The 20,775-nt window shown below is 27.3% G+C and overlaps 1 protein-coding gene and 1 long non-coding RNA gene across 3 annotated transcripts; one reads left to right on the top strand and one right to left on the bottom strand.

The window, feature by feature from the left end:
• Positions 1-1,204: 1,204 nt before the first annotated feature.
• LOC127248205 (low affinity sulfate transporter 3-like) lies at positions 1,205-12,772 on the bottom strand. The gene is made up of 13 exons (XM_051270416.1): positions 12,425-12,772; positions 10,678-10,726; positions 9,582-9,789; positions 8,556-8,730; positions 8,398-8,463; positions 7,501-7,734; positions 6,823-6,863; positions 6,602-6,687; positions 5,943-6,229; positions 4,431-4,624; positions 4,141-4,226; positions 2,925-3,001; positions 1,205-1,675 (listed from the first exon to the last, which is right to left on the bottom strand). Exons 1-13 carry the CDS (start codon positions 12,719-12,721, stop codon positions 1,526-1,528), a joined length of 1,950 nt encoding a protein of 649 aa, XP_051126373.1. The 5' UTR covers positions 12,722-12,772; the 3' UTR covers positions 1,205-1,525.
• A 3,962-nt stretch (positions 12,773-16,734) lies between these two features.
• LOC127248292 (uncharacterized) lies at positions 16,735-20,562 on the top strand. 2 transcript variants are annotated; one of them, XR_007838057.1, is made up of 2 exons: positions 16,735-17,112; positions 20,236-20,562. It is a non-coding gene; the product is annotated as an uncharacterized LOC127248292 (long non-coding RNA). The 2 variants fall into 2 exon arrangements; XR_007838056.1 differs by having other exon boundaries at positions 20,228-20,562.
• The last annotated feature ends 213 nt before the right edge of the window (positions 20,563-20,775 follow it).

Below are 20,775 nucleotides of genomic sequence, written 5' to 3'. Positions count from 1 at the left end.
GTTAATATTTATATTATATTAACATATAATGTGAAGTTTGTAGAAATATTTTGTATTGTTATTTAGACGATAGAAATTAGTTATTTATTGATTATAAAAATAAAAAATGTGTTTAAATATTTTTAATATTATATTTGAATAAAATATGTGCAATATAGATATCATTTTGTAGAGAATAAAATTTATATTATACAAATAAATAAAAAAATTATTTATTTATTTATCATTATCATAAATTAATTTTATAAAAAATAGAGAGTTTTAAAGATAAACAAAAATATTTGTTAGTTGATGAGAGATAGAAACCAAGAGGTTTTGAGTGGATCTTACATTATTTACTTGAATTGATTTTGTATTTATTAAGTGTGTTTAAAACTAATAAATTTACCAAAAATAGAAAAAAAAATTAAAAAAAAAAATCTCCTATTGTAGAACGAAAAAATAAAAAATAAAAAATTATGTGTAGCAAAAACAGAAAGAGTATTATCGTATTTATCACTAAAAACCATCTAACTTTTCATTAACAAATTAAATAAATTGTGTATAATTTTAGACATGTACATGTGTACCCCTTGCTGCATTGCCTCCACACCAGGACACAATTAAAGAGTATTTTCGTATTTATTCTCATGCCGTAGATATAGCCCGCCTGGACTGTACTTGGAGGTCTTGTGATTTTGAGATTATGCTATCTGTCATCTGTCCGTTGCTTTGCCTACATGTGATTTGAAACCTATCTACGATATGCCATCTGTCGGCTGCTTGTCTGTTGTCTGCGGTATACTTACATTATTATGCACATATGTTAATACTTCATTCGTCCCATAACAAAGTATCAATTTTTTCATTTTAGTCCGTCCCATAACAAAGTATCAATTTTTTTTAGTAACTATACTATCTAACTAACATTATAAATACCCTTACAACTTACAATATATTATACAAATGTCATTACATTTATATCACAGCATACTAATAAGGTTATTTTAGTTATTTCTACTTTATTTCTACTATATTTCAATATAATACTAATATTTTTAAAATTATTTGTAAAAAGCAAATTGATACCTACTCATGTAAGAATATGGATAGGTTATAAATTGTCAACCAATTTGATTCGAATTCAAACGAATCAATTTAGAATGTCTACTAAATAAATAAATAATAAAATAAAACCATACAAAGTAATTAAGAAAAAGGCATATCATACACACATTCATTACCGATTCACAAATTATACGGTTTTCTTTTAAAATACACCCACACATAATAGAGTTTTTTTCTCCAATATTGAACGGGCTTACTCTCGGCCCGATTCAAATCCTCCCATTCATTATCGGGCCGAGATGTAGGGCCCGGCGGAATTTCACCTTTCATCGTCTAAACAAAATATATATATATATGATACACACAAATATATATATATATATATATATACGGAGATTGTTTGAGGATTATTTATGATATATATATGAGGCACGTGCATTGCATGCATGGATGTAATAAATACGTAGATTGAGAGATATTAATGAGCGCCGCCCGGTAATTTATGACAGAGAGATGCGTCGACGGCGTCGGCTCCGGACACGAATATCCAATCATTCCCAATCTTATCCACAAATTTTGCTGCCCTCATTTTGTTCAGTACTTGCCACTTAGGGTTCACTACTCCCACCTGCATTACAAATAAGGCTACAAAAAATAAATAGGAAGTTTTATATTGTTTTTAGATATGTTTGACAAGTATTTTGAAATTTTAGATTAACTTCAACATAAAAAAAAATTAAATATATATGTAATGTGACCTAAATAAATTTTGGATGTCTAGATATATATATACAGGGTCGTCTTGGACTTTTTTGAGGCCCTGAAGGAAAATAAATTATAGGTCCTTCTATAAACACATGATTAAAATGTGTTTTCAAAATAATATTACCGATTGGCATCAATTGGATAAAAAGGTTCAACGTGACGGTTTGAACAATGTCAATTTGAGAAAAGAAGATGAAAGACAGTCTATCCGAAAGTTCGAAAAGCAAGAAGGACTAAAGGAGGGTAAAAAAGATAAAGAGAAAATGTGAGGCGGGTGAGACTTGATTAGAAAGAAAAAGATAAAAAAATATATATGATTAGAGTTTAAAATTTAATTTTAAAATTTAATTCGATAATTATGAAGAAAAAAATATAAACTAAAAGATAAAATTTAATTTTAAAATTTAATAATAATAATAGATAATATTTTAAAAGCTGACCCTTTATTAATTAGGGGCTCGAGCAGTTGCTCACTCTGCTCCTGCTATGAGCCGCTCCTATGTATATACTTCTCGGTTCCAAAATAATAGGAGCATTTGAGATGGACAGGAGAATTAAGGAATAATAGTATTATATTGATAGCTAACGGATTGTAAAAGTGTTTCTAAAAAACAAAAATGCCCTTATTTTATGTAGTTATTATAAAAATGTAGGAATAGTTTTGTAGAAAAAGTGGAGAGTTAGTTACCAAAAATAGAAATATAATTATTATTTTAAGACGGACGAAAATGGCACAACGAGACTATATTATTTTTCTTTCTTTTCTATTTTCTTTGTTATTATTAATACAATTTTTTTTTATTTACAAAGTTTTACCCTTTTTTTTAATCATTTTAAATACAATTTATAAAATCATATCACCTAAACTCATACTTCATCCTTAATGTAAATTTATGCTCATTTAACTGGTCACGAATTTAAAAAGAAAATAAATAAGGAATAATTTTTTTTTAATAATATAGAAAAAGTAAAAAAAAAATGATATGTGTGTACTAAAAGGGAAAAAGGGAAGTTTAAATGACAAAAAAAAATTAAAAATAAATTTAAATGATAAAGAAAGTATCAAATTTTTGTAATTATTAAAATTATATGAAAAGTAAAACAAGACTAACCTGTATGCCTTGGGCAGACAGCTTTTGATGCACTTCTACCATTGTGTAGAGACCAGATGTGTCCATATTCATTACATCTGTAAATTTATATTCGATATTTATTTTTATTTAAAATATTATATAAAAAAATATTTAATTTTAAATTAAAATAATAGAAAGATATCCAAAAATACAAACAAGTATGCTCATTTATGTTTTCGATATTATTTTCTATATATATATATATATATAATTTACTCAATCCTTATTTTATACATACGGAAAATTTACTTTTCATTTTAAAACAAAAAATCAAACCAAAATTTTGTTTGGTGAGTTGTGATGTTTTGGACAAGTAAAAATTTTGAAATAAAATAATTATTTGATGCGACATAAATAAATATTTGATGTAATATTTTAAATAAAAATAATTCTCTAAAGTAATATGTTAAATATATATGATTATATACTCTTTAGATAAATACTGTGTTATAAGATAACATATGTTAAATCACAATATAGTGTATGTTGTATTATAATTATGTATAAATATATGTTGGCCACCTCTGTAGTATATATGTTGATCCGAGTATCAACAACTGATACTCATATATATATATATATATATTGATGTTGAGTTTTATTTTGTACTCCCTCTATCCGGGAGGAATGCATGAATCATTTTATTAGGAACACAGTTTTTTAAGTAGCGTAGATTAGTAAGTTATTAATAATAAGTTATGATATTAATTTATTATTTTTTATATAAATAATATTATTGGTGTTTTAAAAAATTTTAAAATTATATCTCGAAAAAATATATGCAATATGATATCATTATGTAGATAATAAAATTCTGTATAATACAAATAAATTTTAAAAAAAAACATTTTTATTTATTTATCATTACCATAAATTAGTTTTATAAAAATGAGGAGTTTTAAATATAGATAAAAAAATTATATTAATTGAAGAGATAGAGAAATAAAGGGATTTTTGAGTGAATCCTACGTGTAAGATCTCAGAAGTTTAATTAAATTGATTTATATTTGTTAAGTATATTTAATATTGATAAAATTACTATAAAAATAGAAATTGATCATCTTTTGTGGGACGTACAAAAAAGAAAAATTGATCATTTGTGGCGAGACGTTGGAGTATTTTAATTATATAATTTGATAATCACAAAAATTATACAATAAAAAATTAAAAAATTAAAAGAGAATAGAGTGGTTACTTGTCATGTCAAGAACCAAAACATGAAGTCCCCCTTTGCTGCCTTTCTCAATATCCTCTTTCTCATCTTCCACACATCTAAGTATCCTGTCCCAATACAATTCATGTCTCCTTATTACATACACATTTCCATATATATATATATATATAATTAATTAAAATTATACACAACATATCGTAGAATTTCAGGAGAAAATAATTATACATCCGTACAAAATTAAATATATATATGATTAAAATATCTCTATTTTATTTTATTTTTTCAAATATAGCTCGAGTGATTTTTCGTACCTTTCTCGGATGAAACTGGCATTTGCAAAGCAAAGAGCAGCGGAATTTATCCGCAAGATTAAAATGCCGGACACAGTTGTGGCCATCGGGTAGCGGACAACGCTGCAAAAGACATCGGTGCCGGGAAGCCGACCAAGAACTTCTGTACTAGGTTTTAAGGATGTCACAATTATGTTCCCAAATGAGATCACCACCTGAAATTTCATACACGCAAATTTAACCTTTTGCGCTCAATTGGGGGTTTACTCAATACGTACTAAAAAATAGCGACTGTCTATTTCCATGTGATATATATATAATAGCGATTATGGTGTTAAATTTTAAAATTCAGCATCGTGGTGACAACGTATCGTGTACTAACATATACGATATTACTACAAACAACAGTGCTCATATTACTACTTTCACAAATATATAGATATATATATATATCTCCATAATATTAAAATAATAATAATAATAATGTGAATTGATTAAAGATTAACTAGGAAAAAAAAAATGATCACAATAAAATTATTTTTAACAAAATAGAACTTTAAAAATTGTTGATGAGAGCTTGAAAAAATTTACATACCGTTGATTTGGTTTATAAATATTTGATCTTTTCTTCTGTAAATTAAATTATGGGATTGTTCTTTTTATGTTTTTATTCTCTATTTTTTATTAGTTAATTTTTTTAATTTTTTTTTTTCAAAAATAGCACACGTAATATATACTTTTCTTATAAAATATTACACTAAATAATTTTTGACATAAAAAACTAATTAAAATAAATAAATAAATAAATCTATTCATTTTATTATTTTCCACGGTCCACAAACAATATATACATTTTATTATTTTCCACGGTCCACAAACAATATATACACTTCCTAATTAAGTATATATAGTCTCATCACAAATAATAAAATAAGCTTATATAATTACCAAGATACTATTATTATACGTTATAACATATTTATTATATTTTCAAATTCAATTTAGTTAATAAATTCACTAAGTATTATTCCTCCGTTCACAAACTAATGTCCTACTTTCCTATTTGAGACGTCCAATAACTATTGTCTTATTTTCTTTTTTAAACATAGATTTTACATTTTTACCCTTCATTCATTTATTACTTTTAATTTCTACCATACAATTAAGGGCAAATTTGTCAATTCATAACAAAAAAACAATCGCTTAAAAAATGGTGCAAATATACTTTAGAACAATAGAAATTTGACGGATGGAGTAATATTTTTATATCTAAAGTTGTGGACAAAGGCAACATTATTGACATGTATTCTTACTCACTATATGTCTCTCTTATTTTGAAGTTTAGATTAAGTATGTAAATATAAAAATATCGCCATTTTTCTTACAAAATATTATATTCTAAAATATTTTTTGGAAAAAAAAAAAAAAAAAAAAAGCTAAACAAACGATCAAGAGAGCACACATATGTATGTTATCACAAAAATGAAAAAAAAAAATTAATTAATTAAAAATTAGGATAATAAATATGGTTACCGCAACGACGAGGCCAATCTCGACAGATCCGAATAAGACACCGAGGAAGGCGGCCGCACAGACAAGGAAGTCGAGTTTATCGACTTTCCAAATGTTGTAAGCTTCGTGCCAGTCGACAAGTGCAGGCAATGCCGACATGATAATAGAGGCAAGAATGGCGATAGGCGTGTAATACAAAAGCCGAGTAAAGAACTGAAGGCATATGAGCACTGTCGTCGCCATTACAATGTTAGAAACGACGGTCTCGCATCCGGCACTGTAGTTCACCGCGGTTCTTGAAAATGAACCTGCATTTTGTACATTTGATCTCAATTTATAAGTTTTTTTTTATCTTTTACTTTATTTATTTCAAATTGTATTGAAAATTGACTTTATTGATTAATTAATAAAGTGTCAAAAATTTCAAAATAATCTTAATTTTTATTTTAAAATCTTGAAATTAAATTTAGAATGGATACAAATTGAAAAAAATCTATTTAATTGTATAGTTTTTCATGAATATAAATAAAACATTTAAAATGTGTAATATTTTGATTGAAAATTAAATCATTGAATGTACTTAAAAAAATCAATTTGTATTTTTATTTTTATTTTTATTGAAAAATTCAAATTAAATAATTATATAAATATATATATATATATATATTTTGAATACCTACCTGTGGCTGTATAGCAAGAAGTTAAAGAGCCAACAAGGTTCATAAACCCCATAGCAACCATTTCCTGGTTCCCTTCCAAATGGTATCTGTTAGAATTTGCAAAATTAAATATTTATATTAATAAGATTATTAAATTTTTATTTATAAATATAATACAGAACAAAACGGATAAATTTAAATAATAATATTATAAAACAAAATATAAAATATCTCAACAGTACCCTTTCATCGAAGCAAATGACCTTCCCACTGCAATAGCTTCCTGATCATTATCATACGTATCGAACAAATTAATATTGAATTAATCATTAGAATTAGGAATTAATGAATCAATTAAAAGCGGCCGAGTGTCAATTTGATCAAGTCAGCACATGTAATCAAGTAGATAATACATGTTTTTATATAGTACAACACAAAGTTGTATTATATAGAAACATATGTTGTCCAATTTTATATTTATATTATGTTGTATCGATATGTTTATTATGATGAAATTAATAAAATATTAAAACCACGTAGAATTATATAATGTGTTGTCTGTTATATGTTATAATTATATGGGCTTTTCTGTGGCTGCAGATTCTGTGTTGATCCGGCCAAATCAGTATGGTGGTTATTTGACTGGGTCAGCATATGTTGTATGATTAATTTTATACATATTTCTAACATATGCTTTGTTATAAGATAGCATATGCTCAGTTATAATATAATATATATTGTACTATAAATATGTTGAAATATGTATAAATATATATTAATCACCTCTATAGCATATGTTGATCCGGTCAAATCAACACCATATTGACTTAATCGGATTAGCCGATGATCCATGCCCAACCACTTTGATATATATATATATATATATATAGATGTAGATGTAGATAGAGTGAGAGACTGACAGTGAGTGCAATTAGGGCACAGATGAAGCCAATTTTGGCAGCTGCTCCGACATGGGATGCTCCGAAGTCGAGCTGGTCGACAGAAGATGGATTCAGACCACCTTTGAAGTGCTTCACAATCTTCACACCATGCCTGTCTGCTTTCGTCGCGTATGATATTACCGTCGCCAGCACCACCGATACAAGCGGCGCTATCGCCGGAACCCAAAACAGCTTCTTCTTCTTCCTTTGCCCCTGCATGTAAACAAATTACCAAATCGAATATTATTACTTATATTCCATTCAATCCCATTTATGTTTGTAAATGAATCAAATATTATCTAAAAATATTATATTTATGTTTAATTAATTATCGAATCCCAAATTTTTGAATATAAATATCAATTTTTTATTCGATTAATTTACAATTCTAATCTTATTCATATATATACAGTGAGAGCGAAATAATATATTATATTTAATACTCTCTCCGTCCTAATACTATTTTCTATTTTTGTCCTCCCAAAATAAGACATAATAAATACTTTTACAATTTACAATATATTACACAAATGTTTATATTAGCATTTTTGTCTTTTTTTTCTTTTTTTTTTAATTACAAATCAATATAATACTAATATTTAAAAATCTATGTGCAAAAAATAAATGGTGCTCTTGTTGCGAAACGGAGGTAGTATATTTTTTATTTAAAATATGACACTAATTTTATTTTATTTTTTTCAAAACATCATGCCTCAATTCTTTGTAAAAAGTACAAAAGGAATAAAACTAAATTTCTTGTACAAAAATAATATTAATTATTTCTTAATATACTATAAAAATAAAAAATAAATGAATATTTTGAACGAGGACGAAATGAGCATATAGAAACAAATAATTGTGTGACTTTGGACTTACAATGAAACGGGCGACGAGGATGAAGATGAGGAAGGAACAACCGAGGATCGCATTGAAAGGACTCCACTATCAAAATCACAAACACAATATTCACATTGTTTCGATAAATAATGAATTATCGCTCAACGTAATGTAATAAAAGAGCTAGGTTCAATTACTTGGTGATGGAGGGCTTCGACAACAGCCGAAAGAACAGAGACAACATCGGTATTTGTAGTAAAATGGTCGATCCCAAGCAAGCCCTTGAGCTGCTGCAGCCCTATTACAATGGCTGCTCCTCCCATGAACCCTACTATCGCGGCATGTGACAGAAAGTCGACCAGAAACCCCAACCTAAATCGAATTCAATTAATGCACGCCGAGTAAAATCTCATTAATTATATTAAAAATTGATTCGATTTGACTAGCTATGAGAAGATCCCCAATGCTTAAGGCATAAAGGGAAAGGTCATAAGCGTTTGTATCATCAAATTTATTTTTGATCGAACGAACATAAGATATTATGATCCAATCATAACCATATAAAGATATAATACATCACTTAGTACTTATTTTCACTGTCCTTTTTAGTTGTCTAAATTTATTTTTGTTTTTTTTTTTAATAAAAAAATAATGCACTATTTTTTTTATTTTTGTTTATCCTAAAAAGTAAAAAAAAAATTAATTTTACATATTTTTTTATAATTCATGTCCTATCAAATAAATATAGAATTAGATGTCATAAAAAGTATTTGAAAAAATAATAATAATAACAACAACGACGACAACAACTTGTAAATAATAAAGTATGGTTAAAAACCCACAAACAAACAAACAAAGTTCATGAATCATGAGGCTCTTCAATCATAAAATCACTCAAATGCTATATTATCTTTTCTTATAAAATATTATATTACATCCGTCCAACTCTAAGGGTCTCATTCATGATATTTGAATATTAATTATTATATCAAAATACAGTACAAATTAAGAAAACATTGCAAAAATATTTTCATTAGCGTCTTATAATACTAATAGAAGGACATTTGTACAAAAAATTTATAAAAATATAATGATATTTTTAATATTAAGTACAAAGACACAAAAGATAAATGTGACCCTTAGAAGCCGACGGATATAATATTAAATTACTACTTTAAAATTAAAACTAAACAAAAATAAATAATCAAGGACTAATATCTAACCTGAGTAGTCCAAATAGCAATTGGAAGGCACCAGCGAAGAAAGTGACGGTGAAAACAACGCGCCGATAAGTTGTGGGATCGACGGAGGGGTCGACCACTTTGGAAATCATAGCCGAGAGGAGTAACGAGACCACCGCCACCGGGCCAATGGCGATCTCTCTCGAAGTCCCCATTACAGCATATATTAGCGGTGGAACTACACTTGTGTCTGAAATTTTGATCGATAAGACATTATTAAAATCGTAGTAAATTCTTATCATTTCAGTTCTTTAATTTAACCAGATATTTTGTAGAAACAAGTCATATATCTTACAAGTCGTCGCTCCAATTGTTATATTGAATGTGATACTCGTATAAGTTATGTAAACTTAGTACATGTCACTTTCTATAAGTATGTGTGAGTATAATGTTAGGGTGTGTTTGTTTGGAGTTACAATTTGAATAGTAAAAATTTTGAATTTGAATAATATAAATAGGTATTGATGTAATGTTTTGAATGTAAAATTGATTTTTAGAATAATATATAAAATGAAAAATAGGTGTTTGATGTGATTTTTTTTTTGAAAATTTTTTGAATAAATAGTGAATTTTTTGCAAAATCTCTCAAACAAACACACCCTGTATTTATAATACCATTCAAGCACGGTAAGGTAAAGTTGGGATTATTTTCATATAAAATCTAACTTTTAAAAAGTAATATGCAAAACTTATGGTTTTGTTTAGGGCATGGATCAACATATGCTATAGGGGTGACCAACATATATTTATACATATTTCAGCATATTTATAATACAATATATAATATTATATTATAATTCATCATATATTATGTTATAACACATCATATACTGAGATATGTATAAATATATATTGGTCATCCATATGACATATGTTGATCCGGTCAAATCAATAATATGTCGATTTGACCAGATTAGCATAGGATTTTCAACCATTTGTTTAAATTGAAATTGTGATGTTATATATTTTGAAAAATCATTATAAATAAATAATGTTTATAGTTCCAAACATATATATATATATAGACCATATAATATTCCATAATTATATATATATATATATATATATATGCACTTACACAAGCCATATTGTGGATCCAACTTTGCCAGATTTGCATAGCCTATACTCTGCAAAATGAGAAATCATGTTTTAAATTTAAATTTAAATTTTTAAAAATAAATATAAATTTTAGATGTAGGAAAAATTAAATTTAAATTTAAATTTTTAAAAATAAATATAAATTTTAGATGTAGGAAAAATTATTTAAGTGCTTTTGGGTTGAATAATAATTTGAATTTGATATTTTGTGAGATAAAAAATTTACATAGTAATTTGTATTTAATTATTTTTTTATTTTTTTATCATGTACTAATTTTATTAAACTTTATTACTACTATTTTAAATTGATTACTAAATAAAAGCTTTTTGAGTAATAAGAAAAACACAAATTTGTAAAATAATTTATTAAATTGATAATTGATCTAAATTATATATCATGTTTTAAATAGTTAAAAATAATGCTAGATGTAATATTTAAATATATATATATATATTACATATAAATACCAAAAATAAAATAATGTAAAAGAAGTTTGTATATAATTAATTCTTCTACACATGCTAATAGCATATTTACTTTTAGATATGATATTTACTTTACTTTGTTATTATTGTATTAATTTATATGATTATACATTTTGTACTAAATGGTTAGATAAAAAAAAAGTAATTCCTAATATTACAATTAAAGTTTTTAACTCTATTATTTTATGTAAAATTGCTCTAATTGGATTTTATTATCATGCTTAACCCTTATGTGGAATATATTCGTTTTGAAGATTGTCACGAGTTCAATTTTTCATTTTTTTTCTCCTTCCGTCACATAACTAGAAATCTATTTGTTTTTTGCACGTAATTTTAGAAATATTAGTATTATATTAGGATGTAGTATGAATAAAATAGAAAAGACTAAAATAACTTTATTAGTACGTGTGATATAAAGGTAATGGATTGTAAGTAATTTTTGAGTATGCAACCATTATTATAAGTAAAAGGTTAAAATTAAGCAAAAGGTTAAAAAAATTATAAGTAATTTTTTAGTATGCAACCATTATTATCCATTACTAAAAATAAATAAATAAATAAACCTATAATTATGTTAGTAATTATCATATTTAATTCTTATTTAAATCAAAATAAATGAATAATAATAATCCATTTAATATTATTGTACATTAATTTTAAAATATTAATATTCTATATATATATATATATCTAATACAATTAATATAATGGATGAATATATCATTTTACCTCTATAGATATTTTGTAACCTAAATGCATCTTTGTAATAATAAATAAGATGTATAAATTATATATATATATATATATATACATTAAGACCATAATTTCCAAATAACTAAATTAATAAATTGATTTTGACATTAAAAAAATAATAATAATAGAATAGAAAAAAGATAGGGAATGGATAAATTAAATAGTAAGTAAAATGTCTTCAAAATCTACTCCCAAGTCCCAACATCAGCAAAAAAATTTGGAGTTGGCACGAATATTAAAAAAATAAATATTTTACTAAAAGAAAATGTTATAAATTTTGTTAGTAATTAAAGGAACTTGAGAAATAATGTAATAAAAATAATGATAATTATGATAAATAAGTGTCGAATAAATAATAATATTTAAAAAAAATGAATATTTGACTTTATCAAAACTACCTATTAAATAAATTTAAAGGACTGACAAAAAAATAAAAATAAAAATATATTTGAAGGACGAAAATAGTAATAATTAATAAGACAACTAACCTGAGGAATGCATAGGCTTGCAAGAGTTAAGCCTGCAAGGAGATCGTTCTTAAACTTGGCGGCTTTGTAATGTTTCCCCCATTCCAAAATTGGAAATATTCCTTTTAAGAACTTAACACTTCGATTCGGCCAACGTTGTTTCTTCGACTCCGGCGGAGGCAAGATTACCCCCTTCACCGTGCCGATCACGTGCCGCCAAAACGGCGGCGTTTCCGGAGCGGACAACAACCATTTTGTCCTCTCCACTCTCTCGGCGCCGGCGACGTCGCCGCCGCCGTCGGGCTTCGGAGCCTCCATTGCGCCGGCGAGGGTTTTTTTGAAGCGTTTGGCAGAACTATGGTAGGTTATTTTGCGAGAGGGCTTGCTGCAGCTTTATATATATATATATATATATAGTTATGTACGTCTGCCATTTCGCAAGGGCGCATCTAAGACGTCGATTTTGTGGGGGCCTTCAATCAACGGTGTGGATGGATTCGGGTGCTGAGGACCCGGGACTTCCTTAAAAGAAAGTCGGATTCCACGAATATTGTAACTCATCAATTTTATTTATCTAATTTTAACTCTAAATATTTGCAGTTGCTATGGTAATTTTATTTCAATCATAATTTCATTTTTCACTATTATTCTTCAAATATTTAATTTTTCCTATTATTTTAAACAATTTTTTATTTTTATAATTTAAAATAATTTTTTTTTAATTTAGAAGAAAAAAATTAAAAATTTAAAATTTAAAAAAATAAAAAAAAAATGACGCACAATTTGGCGTCGATTGGAGACAATACTATCAAAATTATGATGCTGGGTTGGAGACGGCCTAAACAACACTATCAAAATTTTAAATAGCATGTAATCACTTTATTCTTCCATATTTTTTTTATTTTTTTTATTGTTATTCTTTCAAAATAATAACAAAAAATTATAAATATTTTATATAAAATTTAAAAAATAAAAAACTTTAAATACTTATTACAATAAAAGTAAAAAATCATTTGTTGTATTTGCTTGTGAGATTTTGGTTTTGAATAGTAAAATTTTGAATTGAAATAGTAGTTTAATGTAATCTTTTGAATGTAAATTAAAATTTAATTTTAGTATAATATAATAAATAAAAAAATAGATGTTTGATTTGATATTTTTTTTAAAAAAAAACAAATCAAAATAGTAAAACGAAAAAACAAATCTCACGAATAAACACATGCATTGTATCTAAGAACACTAGGTGAACAAACCCAATTATATTATGTGAAATAAGAACTTATATTATATTTAAAAAAGTATATTTTTCAAACTCTCAAACTCTATTTTCTAAAGTATAGAATTTATGTTATTTTGAAATTTTATCACTATGTCATATGTTTTACCGTATTATATTATGTGTGTTTCGTTATTATTTTATTTTTATATTATATTAATATAAATGATGTGCTACATAGACTATTCACCAGTGCTATTTCAAAAAATTAGCAAAACCAGCATAATAACTAAATTGATATACTCCCTCCGTCCGTTTACCATTTTTTATTCATTCCAAAATAATAGTCTCATTTTCATAAATAATCATATCACTATAAAACTATCATTATTTTTTCATTATTATTACACAATTACCACTATACATTCACAAGGGCAAAAAAATTTTTTATCCATATTTTTTATTCATTACCAATATAATATCAATATTTATTAAATCTGTATCAAACACAATTCAAACTATAGTTCTGGAACGGAGGGAATATTATATACTTCGTCCTCCTTCTAAAATGTATTTATTAATATCATTTTAATTTGTTTCTTCGTACCATTTTTAATAAAAAGTACATTATTTTACATCTTTAACCTCTTTTTTTTTCATTTGTTTATCTAATTGAAATTGATAGAAATATTTATAAACACTTAATGTATTTTAATTAAAATTTGATATTACTAATATTAGAAAAAAAAAATTGTTATTATAAAATATTCATATCCAAAATTTTAATTCGCATTTTGACGAAAGTCTAATTTTAACGATAGAGTAGATTGTATAGAGAATCCTTGTAAAATGTTTGAAAGTATTTTATGCGTCAGTAATGCCACGTGTCTTGTACAATAATAACAGAATCACAGTAGTCCACTTTCTTCCAGAGCGCTGATCAACTGTATTCGCGAAGTTCATTAACTCCACTGTATCTGGATGGGAAGACGTCCAGGTACATGACAATGCACTTTGCTTTTACTGGTCTCTGATTTCTATGTAGTTACTATATTGACCCCAAAAAATAATTAATTTTTTGTTTTATTTTTATTTTTATTATTATGTTCAATAAGTTATTATTATTATTATTATTATTATTATTATGTAGTTATTACTCCCTCCGTCCCATCTAATATGAGTCTATTACTGTAGATACGAGAATTTAGATAAAGTATAATTAGTAAGCAATTAAGAAATGTATTAGTAAAAATACTTATTATTTACTAAAAATAATTATAGATTAAGATTAAGATAACTAAATAGTTTAATTAAGATTAAAAAAATTTAAATTTTAAATTTTAAAATATGATTAAAGTGTATAATTAATTTTTCAAAAAAGAAAATGACAAATTATGTGGGACTGAGGGAGTATTATTTTAATTATTAATTATTATATTGACCCAAAAAAAGGTATAGTTCAATAAGTTAATAATTGTAATATATGATATAATTTTATTATTTTTATTGAATTTTTTTTATTTGTTTTAATTCATTGTGCTTTTTATTTTTATAATAAATTTAAAATAATAATATTTTATTAATTGTAAGATAATTTTATCTTTAAAATTACAAAAAAACGTTAAATTTGTTTATAAAGATTAAAGATAATTTTGTATTTAGATATAATACTTTTATTATAATTAAAAATAAATATTCCCTCCGTTCCAAAATAGTTGTCTTGTTTTTTCCATTTTCTTGCCTCCATCCGTCCTACTTTTCCAAACTATCTTAATTATTACTCTAATCTACTTTTAAAAATCCTTCAAAAGTAAAGGCATTTTAGTCTTTTACATTCTACGTTATACGTTTTTTAGACTGAGGGAATATTTTTTAGAATATTTTTTAGTATAACATACAATGATATTATATTGAATTGAGATGGAACGAATATACTTTCTCCGTTCACTTCATATGAGACAAACTAAAAACACTTGTAATTGTATGTTTATAATTTAAATAAAAATAAGAATATTTTGGTATATTAAAATGAATATTTATTAATGAGACAAACTAAAATGATAAAACTAAATATTTTTAAATAAGACAAATTAAAATGATTAAAATGATACTTTGAATTGTATTAAAAAAATATATATAAATTTATAATACATAGCATTTAGCATACTCCGTCCCATAATAAACTATTCATTTACTATTTACCTAATATTACAAATATCCTTATAATTTACAATATCTTACACAAATCAGTAGGGATGGCAAATGGGGTGGGTTAGCCCCGGACCCGGTTTTAATGGGGCGAGTTCGGGTCTAAAAAATTTGGTTCGGGGCAGATTGTGGATTTTGAGTTTTAGACCGGGGCGGGTTACAGGTTTTACTATAAACCCGCTCCACCCCAGACCCGAACCCGAACCTGGATATTTTAATAATTATTATAATTTATTTTTATTTTTATACAATATAAATTATATTATTTATTTATTTAAAAATTTTAAATATAAAATATAACTTTAATTTTAAATCAAATTTATCTTCCTATTTGTTTCTCCTACAATATTTGATTGTAGGAGAAAAAAAGTGACCGGATTCGGGGCGGGACGGGTCATGGGGCCAGGTTGAAGCGGGGCAGGGCGGGTCTTGGGTCTTAATATTTTCTAGCGGGGCGGATCCCGGGGTCTGCAAAACTGGTCTCGAACCCACCCCATTGACATCTCTACACAAATATCATTACATCTATATTACTTAGTAATTTCTATTTTATGTTACTAAACTCCATACAAAAAGCAAAAGAATACGTAGTTATGGGACGAATGGAGTATTTATAACATATTAAATTAAATACTAGTATGTAATCTGAATTTATTCTCTATTTTTTTTTTATTATCATCAAAATTTATTCTTTTTTCAAATTTATTGAAAAAATATCATTTCTTCTACATTTTTTATATAAAAATAAAAATAAAAAAAAAAAACTCTATTTTTATCTATTTTTTTAAAATACGTATTCGATTAAATATGCATAAGTTTACATTCAAATTTTTAGCACCAACCTCCAAAATATTTAACTAGCCTAATTAATTTTACAATAATTATCTCCACTCAGCTAACCCACAAATCATTACAAAGTAGAATACATAAAGCATTCACTACACTACAGATTCATTGAATCTGGACGCAATTCGGGTATTACCCGACGAAGCATCTGATTTCATTTCCATCGCCTTCCTCTCTCTCCACTCTAGGGTTTTGACTGACTGTTCGATCGCCAGCGCCATTAGCCGTGCGGTTCCAAAAGGCAAAAGAAAACCAAAAAGGTAACGTCATTGCTGGATTTGATCTACCATCAATTTTGGATATTGGCGCATTTTGTCCAACAGTATTAGAATATTTGTAACACTGTTTTGCCCTGCCTTCCTTTGTGTTATCCGTTGCTAGCGGAGTGGAGAGTGGGGCATATCTTCTGCAGCACTATCGATGGCGTTTGGGAACTGAGGTGAGACGTTGCACTTTATGCACTTTCGAATATATTCTTCCCCAAATCAATTTTTAATTATTGCTTTTTCCTTTCTTTTTAATATTTTTGTCGAATTTTAATTCATGGATGCACTCGCCTGTATTCCTAATTGTGCGTTGAATCCGTGCTTGAGTGCACTCGATAGTCAATACATGAAGTCGCTGTGGATTATGCTTGAGGTTGTTGTTCGTTATCGGCAGCTGTAGAACGTGATATTTATTAATTTTTGAATGAATGGTGTGAACACAAAAATTCATTGTAAAAAGCTTTAGGAACTCTTAAGAAAGTAGTATGATAGTATCAAAACAATGATTTTTGCTTGAGTACTGCACTCTATAGTCAATATTTGAAGTCACTGCGTGGATTGTGCTTGAGGTTGTTCTTTATCAGCATCTGTAGAACATAATATTTATGAAATTTGAATGAATGAGTGAAACAAATCCATTGTTAGAAGGTTTAGAAACTCTTAAGAAAGTAGTATGATAATGTCGAACCAATGATTTGTACTTGAGTGCACTCGATAGTCAATATTTGAAGTCGCTGTGTGGATTGTGCTTGGGTTGTTGTTCCTTATCAGCATCTGTAGAACATGATATTTATGAATTTTTGAATGAATGATTTGTTCCAAATCCATTGTTAGGAGCTTTAGAAGCTCTTAAGAAAGTAATATGATAATATCAAACCAATGATTTGTGCTAATTACTTTTACTTGTGTTACAATATTGAAACTCTGGATATGTATTGGCCGACTAGTTTGAACAATGTTACATACTCTGTAGTTAATCACTTTCTCTGATGGTGATCATATAGGGTGGGCTGCTGTAGATTTATTACATGCGGGCACGGGATTAGTAGTCGTAGATAGTGGTGTCACATACAGCACGCCATTGGCGAGGGCGAGAGTTGAGTTTAGGCAGAGTTTAAATGTGAGTTATGACGGGATTGTGTAGCATAAAAGGGAAATATTAGTGCTACTCGTAGTGAAGCATTTGGCAATATTTACATATGATATTGAATTATTGGATTTACTTACGTATGATATTGAATTATTGTGAAAATGACTTTAAAAAAAATCGTAGGTATCCACTTGTGATTTGCATATACAATAAAAAGGAAAAGAAAATAAATGAATCAAATAAATATAGATGTTTACCCAAATATAGTGAAGTTCTTAGGGTGTGTTCTTTTAAGTTTTGGATTTGGATTGTAGGATAAGTGTTTTATATGATGTTTTGTATAGAAAATTTCTATTTTTGATAATATAATAAATTAAAAGTGTTTGATTTGATAGTTATGAAGGGTTTTTTTTTTTTTTTTTTTTTCATGAATAGTGTGAGAAACCTTAAAGAAACTTAATCTTAGAGATTTAACATTTGGTACCTTATAAGTAGAGCTGTTATGTGAACCCATCTACTTGAAAGCTAAACATATTCAGGCTTGAGCTCGGCTAGAGCATGCTTAACAAGCTGAGGTTGAGCTCGAAAAAAAATTCAAATAATCATCGAGTCTAGTAGGCTTAGCTCAACAAGGCTAGCCAAAATAATAAATTTATATTTTTACTAAAAATCTTATACATAATAAATAAAACTCTAGCTCTAGCTTGATCCAGAAAAAAATAATATTAATTAGCTTGATCTTGGGCTTGTTTATAAAATTATCAAACTTGAGCTCAACTCGATAAAAACTTAAGTCGAGTTTGAAAATGAAATGCTCGGCTTGGCTCGAATAACAGCCATACTTCCAAGGCAGGGAGTTGCTCTTTGAATGTTGAAGCTAAGAAGTTGTTTTCGAACAAGTATTGTCTGAGTAGATAGTCATATTCATTTTGAATGTGACGTCAAAAGTTATGCAAGTGGAAAGCCAGCCAGTGCACTAATTTAACCTCCTTTTGGCTACTAGAGATACATAAAATTTAACTAACAAAAGAATACTCCAATTGTCACCTAAATCTATTCTCCTATTCTTGACAAATATAATCTCTTTTATTATTCTAAGCGATTATTCTCTTTTAGGTGATAGAGAACTTGTTGTTCTTAACTCGTGGGCTCAGGAATTCCTATATAACTTAAGTAATACAGTAAATGGGTTGTCATAAAAAAGAAAAATATTCTCATTTTTTTTAGTAAAAAAATTATACTCCATCCATCCGCCTTTAAGAGTCACATTTACCTCATTATATTTGTATAATTTTTTATACAAATGTCATTTCTGTTAATATTATAAGACACTAATGGAAGTATTTTTGCAATTTTTTCTTAATGGGTACTACGTTTTGATATAATAATTAATATTCAAAGATCAACATGCAAATGCAAAAAGTAAATGAGACCCTTAGAACCGGATGAATGTAATATTACTTTTTTTATAAAAAAATATTTACAATAAAAGGCAAAAATATACATATCTATGTTAAAATTTGTGCTCAAAAGTTCAAGCACACATTTGGACACGGAGAAAGTCATAAAGTATTTCAAATGAAAAGGAAAAACTAAAATTGAAGATTTTTTGGCTTGCCGTCGTTGATCTCAATAAGAATAGTTTGAAACTTATTGCCGATATATCTTGATAATTAAGATGTGGCTTCTTGGGTGTAATTGATCTTTTCATGTGGCTACATAAGTGTAGACTTGCATATATGCTTCTTACTCCTTTCCATAGATTCAATGGTCTTGGGATTTTAGGTGAGATTTTAAGCATATTAGAAAGGCCTCAAAGGGTTATTGACGAAACTATGTGTTTGGATATGCTTTCGAAGCACTCCGGAGTTTTTGGTTGGTTTGAAAATAGCAAAAAGTAGAATATAAAATAAGTGTTTCATGTGACATAAGGAAGTGTTGGAAACAATAATCTTAACAGAGAATAGTAAGTCTTTAACGTAATATTTTAAATAAGAATAGTTCGAAAACAAGTTTGAACACGTAAGTAGAGAGAGTGGCAAGAGAAATCAATAATTGGAGTATGCTATGTTAATTGTCTACCATGGAATCGTAGAATTTGGTCGTCAAAGCTGTGTTCCATCGAATTGTGTGTGTCAGTCAACTTTCCATGTGGCTTGATGTGCGTCAATGTTGTTATGGACGACTTTTGTGATTAGTGCTGCAGGTGATTCCATAATTATCGAAGGATTCCTGTCTCTTTGGGACCCTTTTTCCAATTTATGTGGTGCCGGCACATTATATGTCTTCTCTACTCGATCCACATCCCCGGTTGTGATCCTTGATCGTTCTTGTCTTGTTCCCATCGTCATTGTGTGGACTACTCTCAGTTGACTGTGTGTGTGCATTCGCAGATAGATTCTCCCCACAGACCTTTTAGTCGAGGTATATCCACATGGCTTTCCTTTATTGGTTTGTTCTTATGAATTCCTTGTCGAATATATATGAGGATAGCGATAACTATAATCAAACTAGGTGCAAGAAATTTGCTTCAGCTGATGAAACATGGTGTCATTCTCTGTGTGTTATTCTCTTGACTTTAATAGATAATATAGCTTTGTCGATGGATGATGAATAGTGAATCTTGTCTTCTATTGTATGATGTATGTAATATTTTCCAAGTATATCGGGAAACTAAGCCGTACGCCAATACACTTGGAATGTTCATCGCGCATGTATTATACTCAAATGTGAATAGCTGCATAAC

Source organism: Andrographis paniculata, unplaced genomic scaffold (assembly GCF_009805555.1).
Source record: "Andrographis paniculata isolate CXL003 unplaced genomic scaffold, ASM980555v1 Contig33END, whole genome shotgun sequence".
NCBI classification, from domain to species: Eukaryota; Viridiplantae; Streptophyta; class Magnoliopsida; order Lamiales; family Acanthaceae; genus Andrographis; species Andrographis paniculata.
This window is presented reverse-complemented; position numbering and strand designations above follow the sequence as displayed.

Coding starts and splice junctions, on each gene's coding strand:
- LOC127248205 (XM_051270416.1), bottom strand. CDS start 12,721: ATGGAGGCTCCGAAGCCCGACGGCGGCGGCGACGTCGCCGGCGCCGAG. Junction 9,790..10,677: donor GGATCCACAATATGGCTTGT/GTAAGTGCATAT, acceptor TCAAAATTTCAG/ACACAAGTGTAGTTCCACCG. Junction 6,864..7,500: donor GTGCCCTAATTGCACTCACT/GTCAGTCTCTCA, acceptor GATAATGATCAG/GAAGCTATTGCAGTGGGAAG.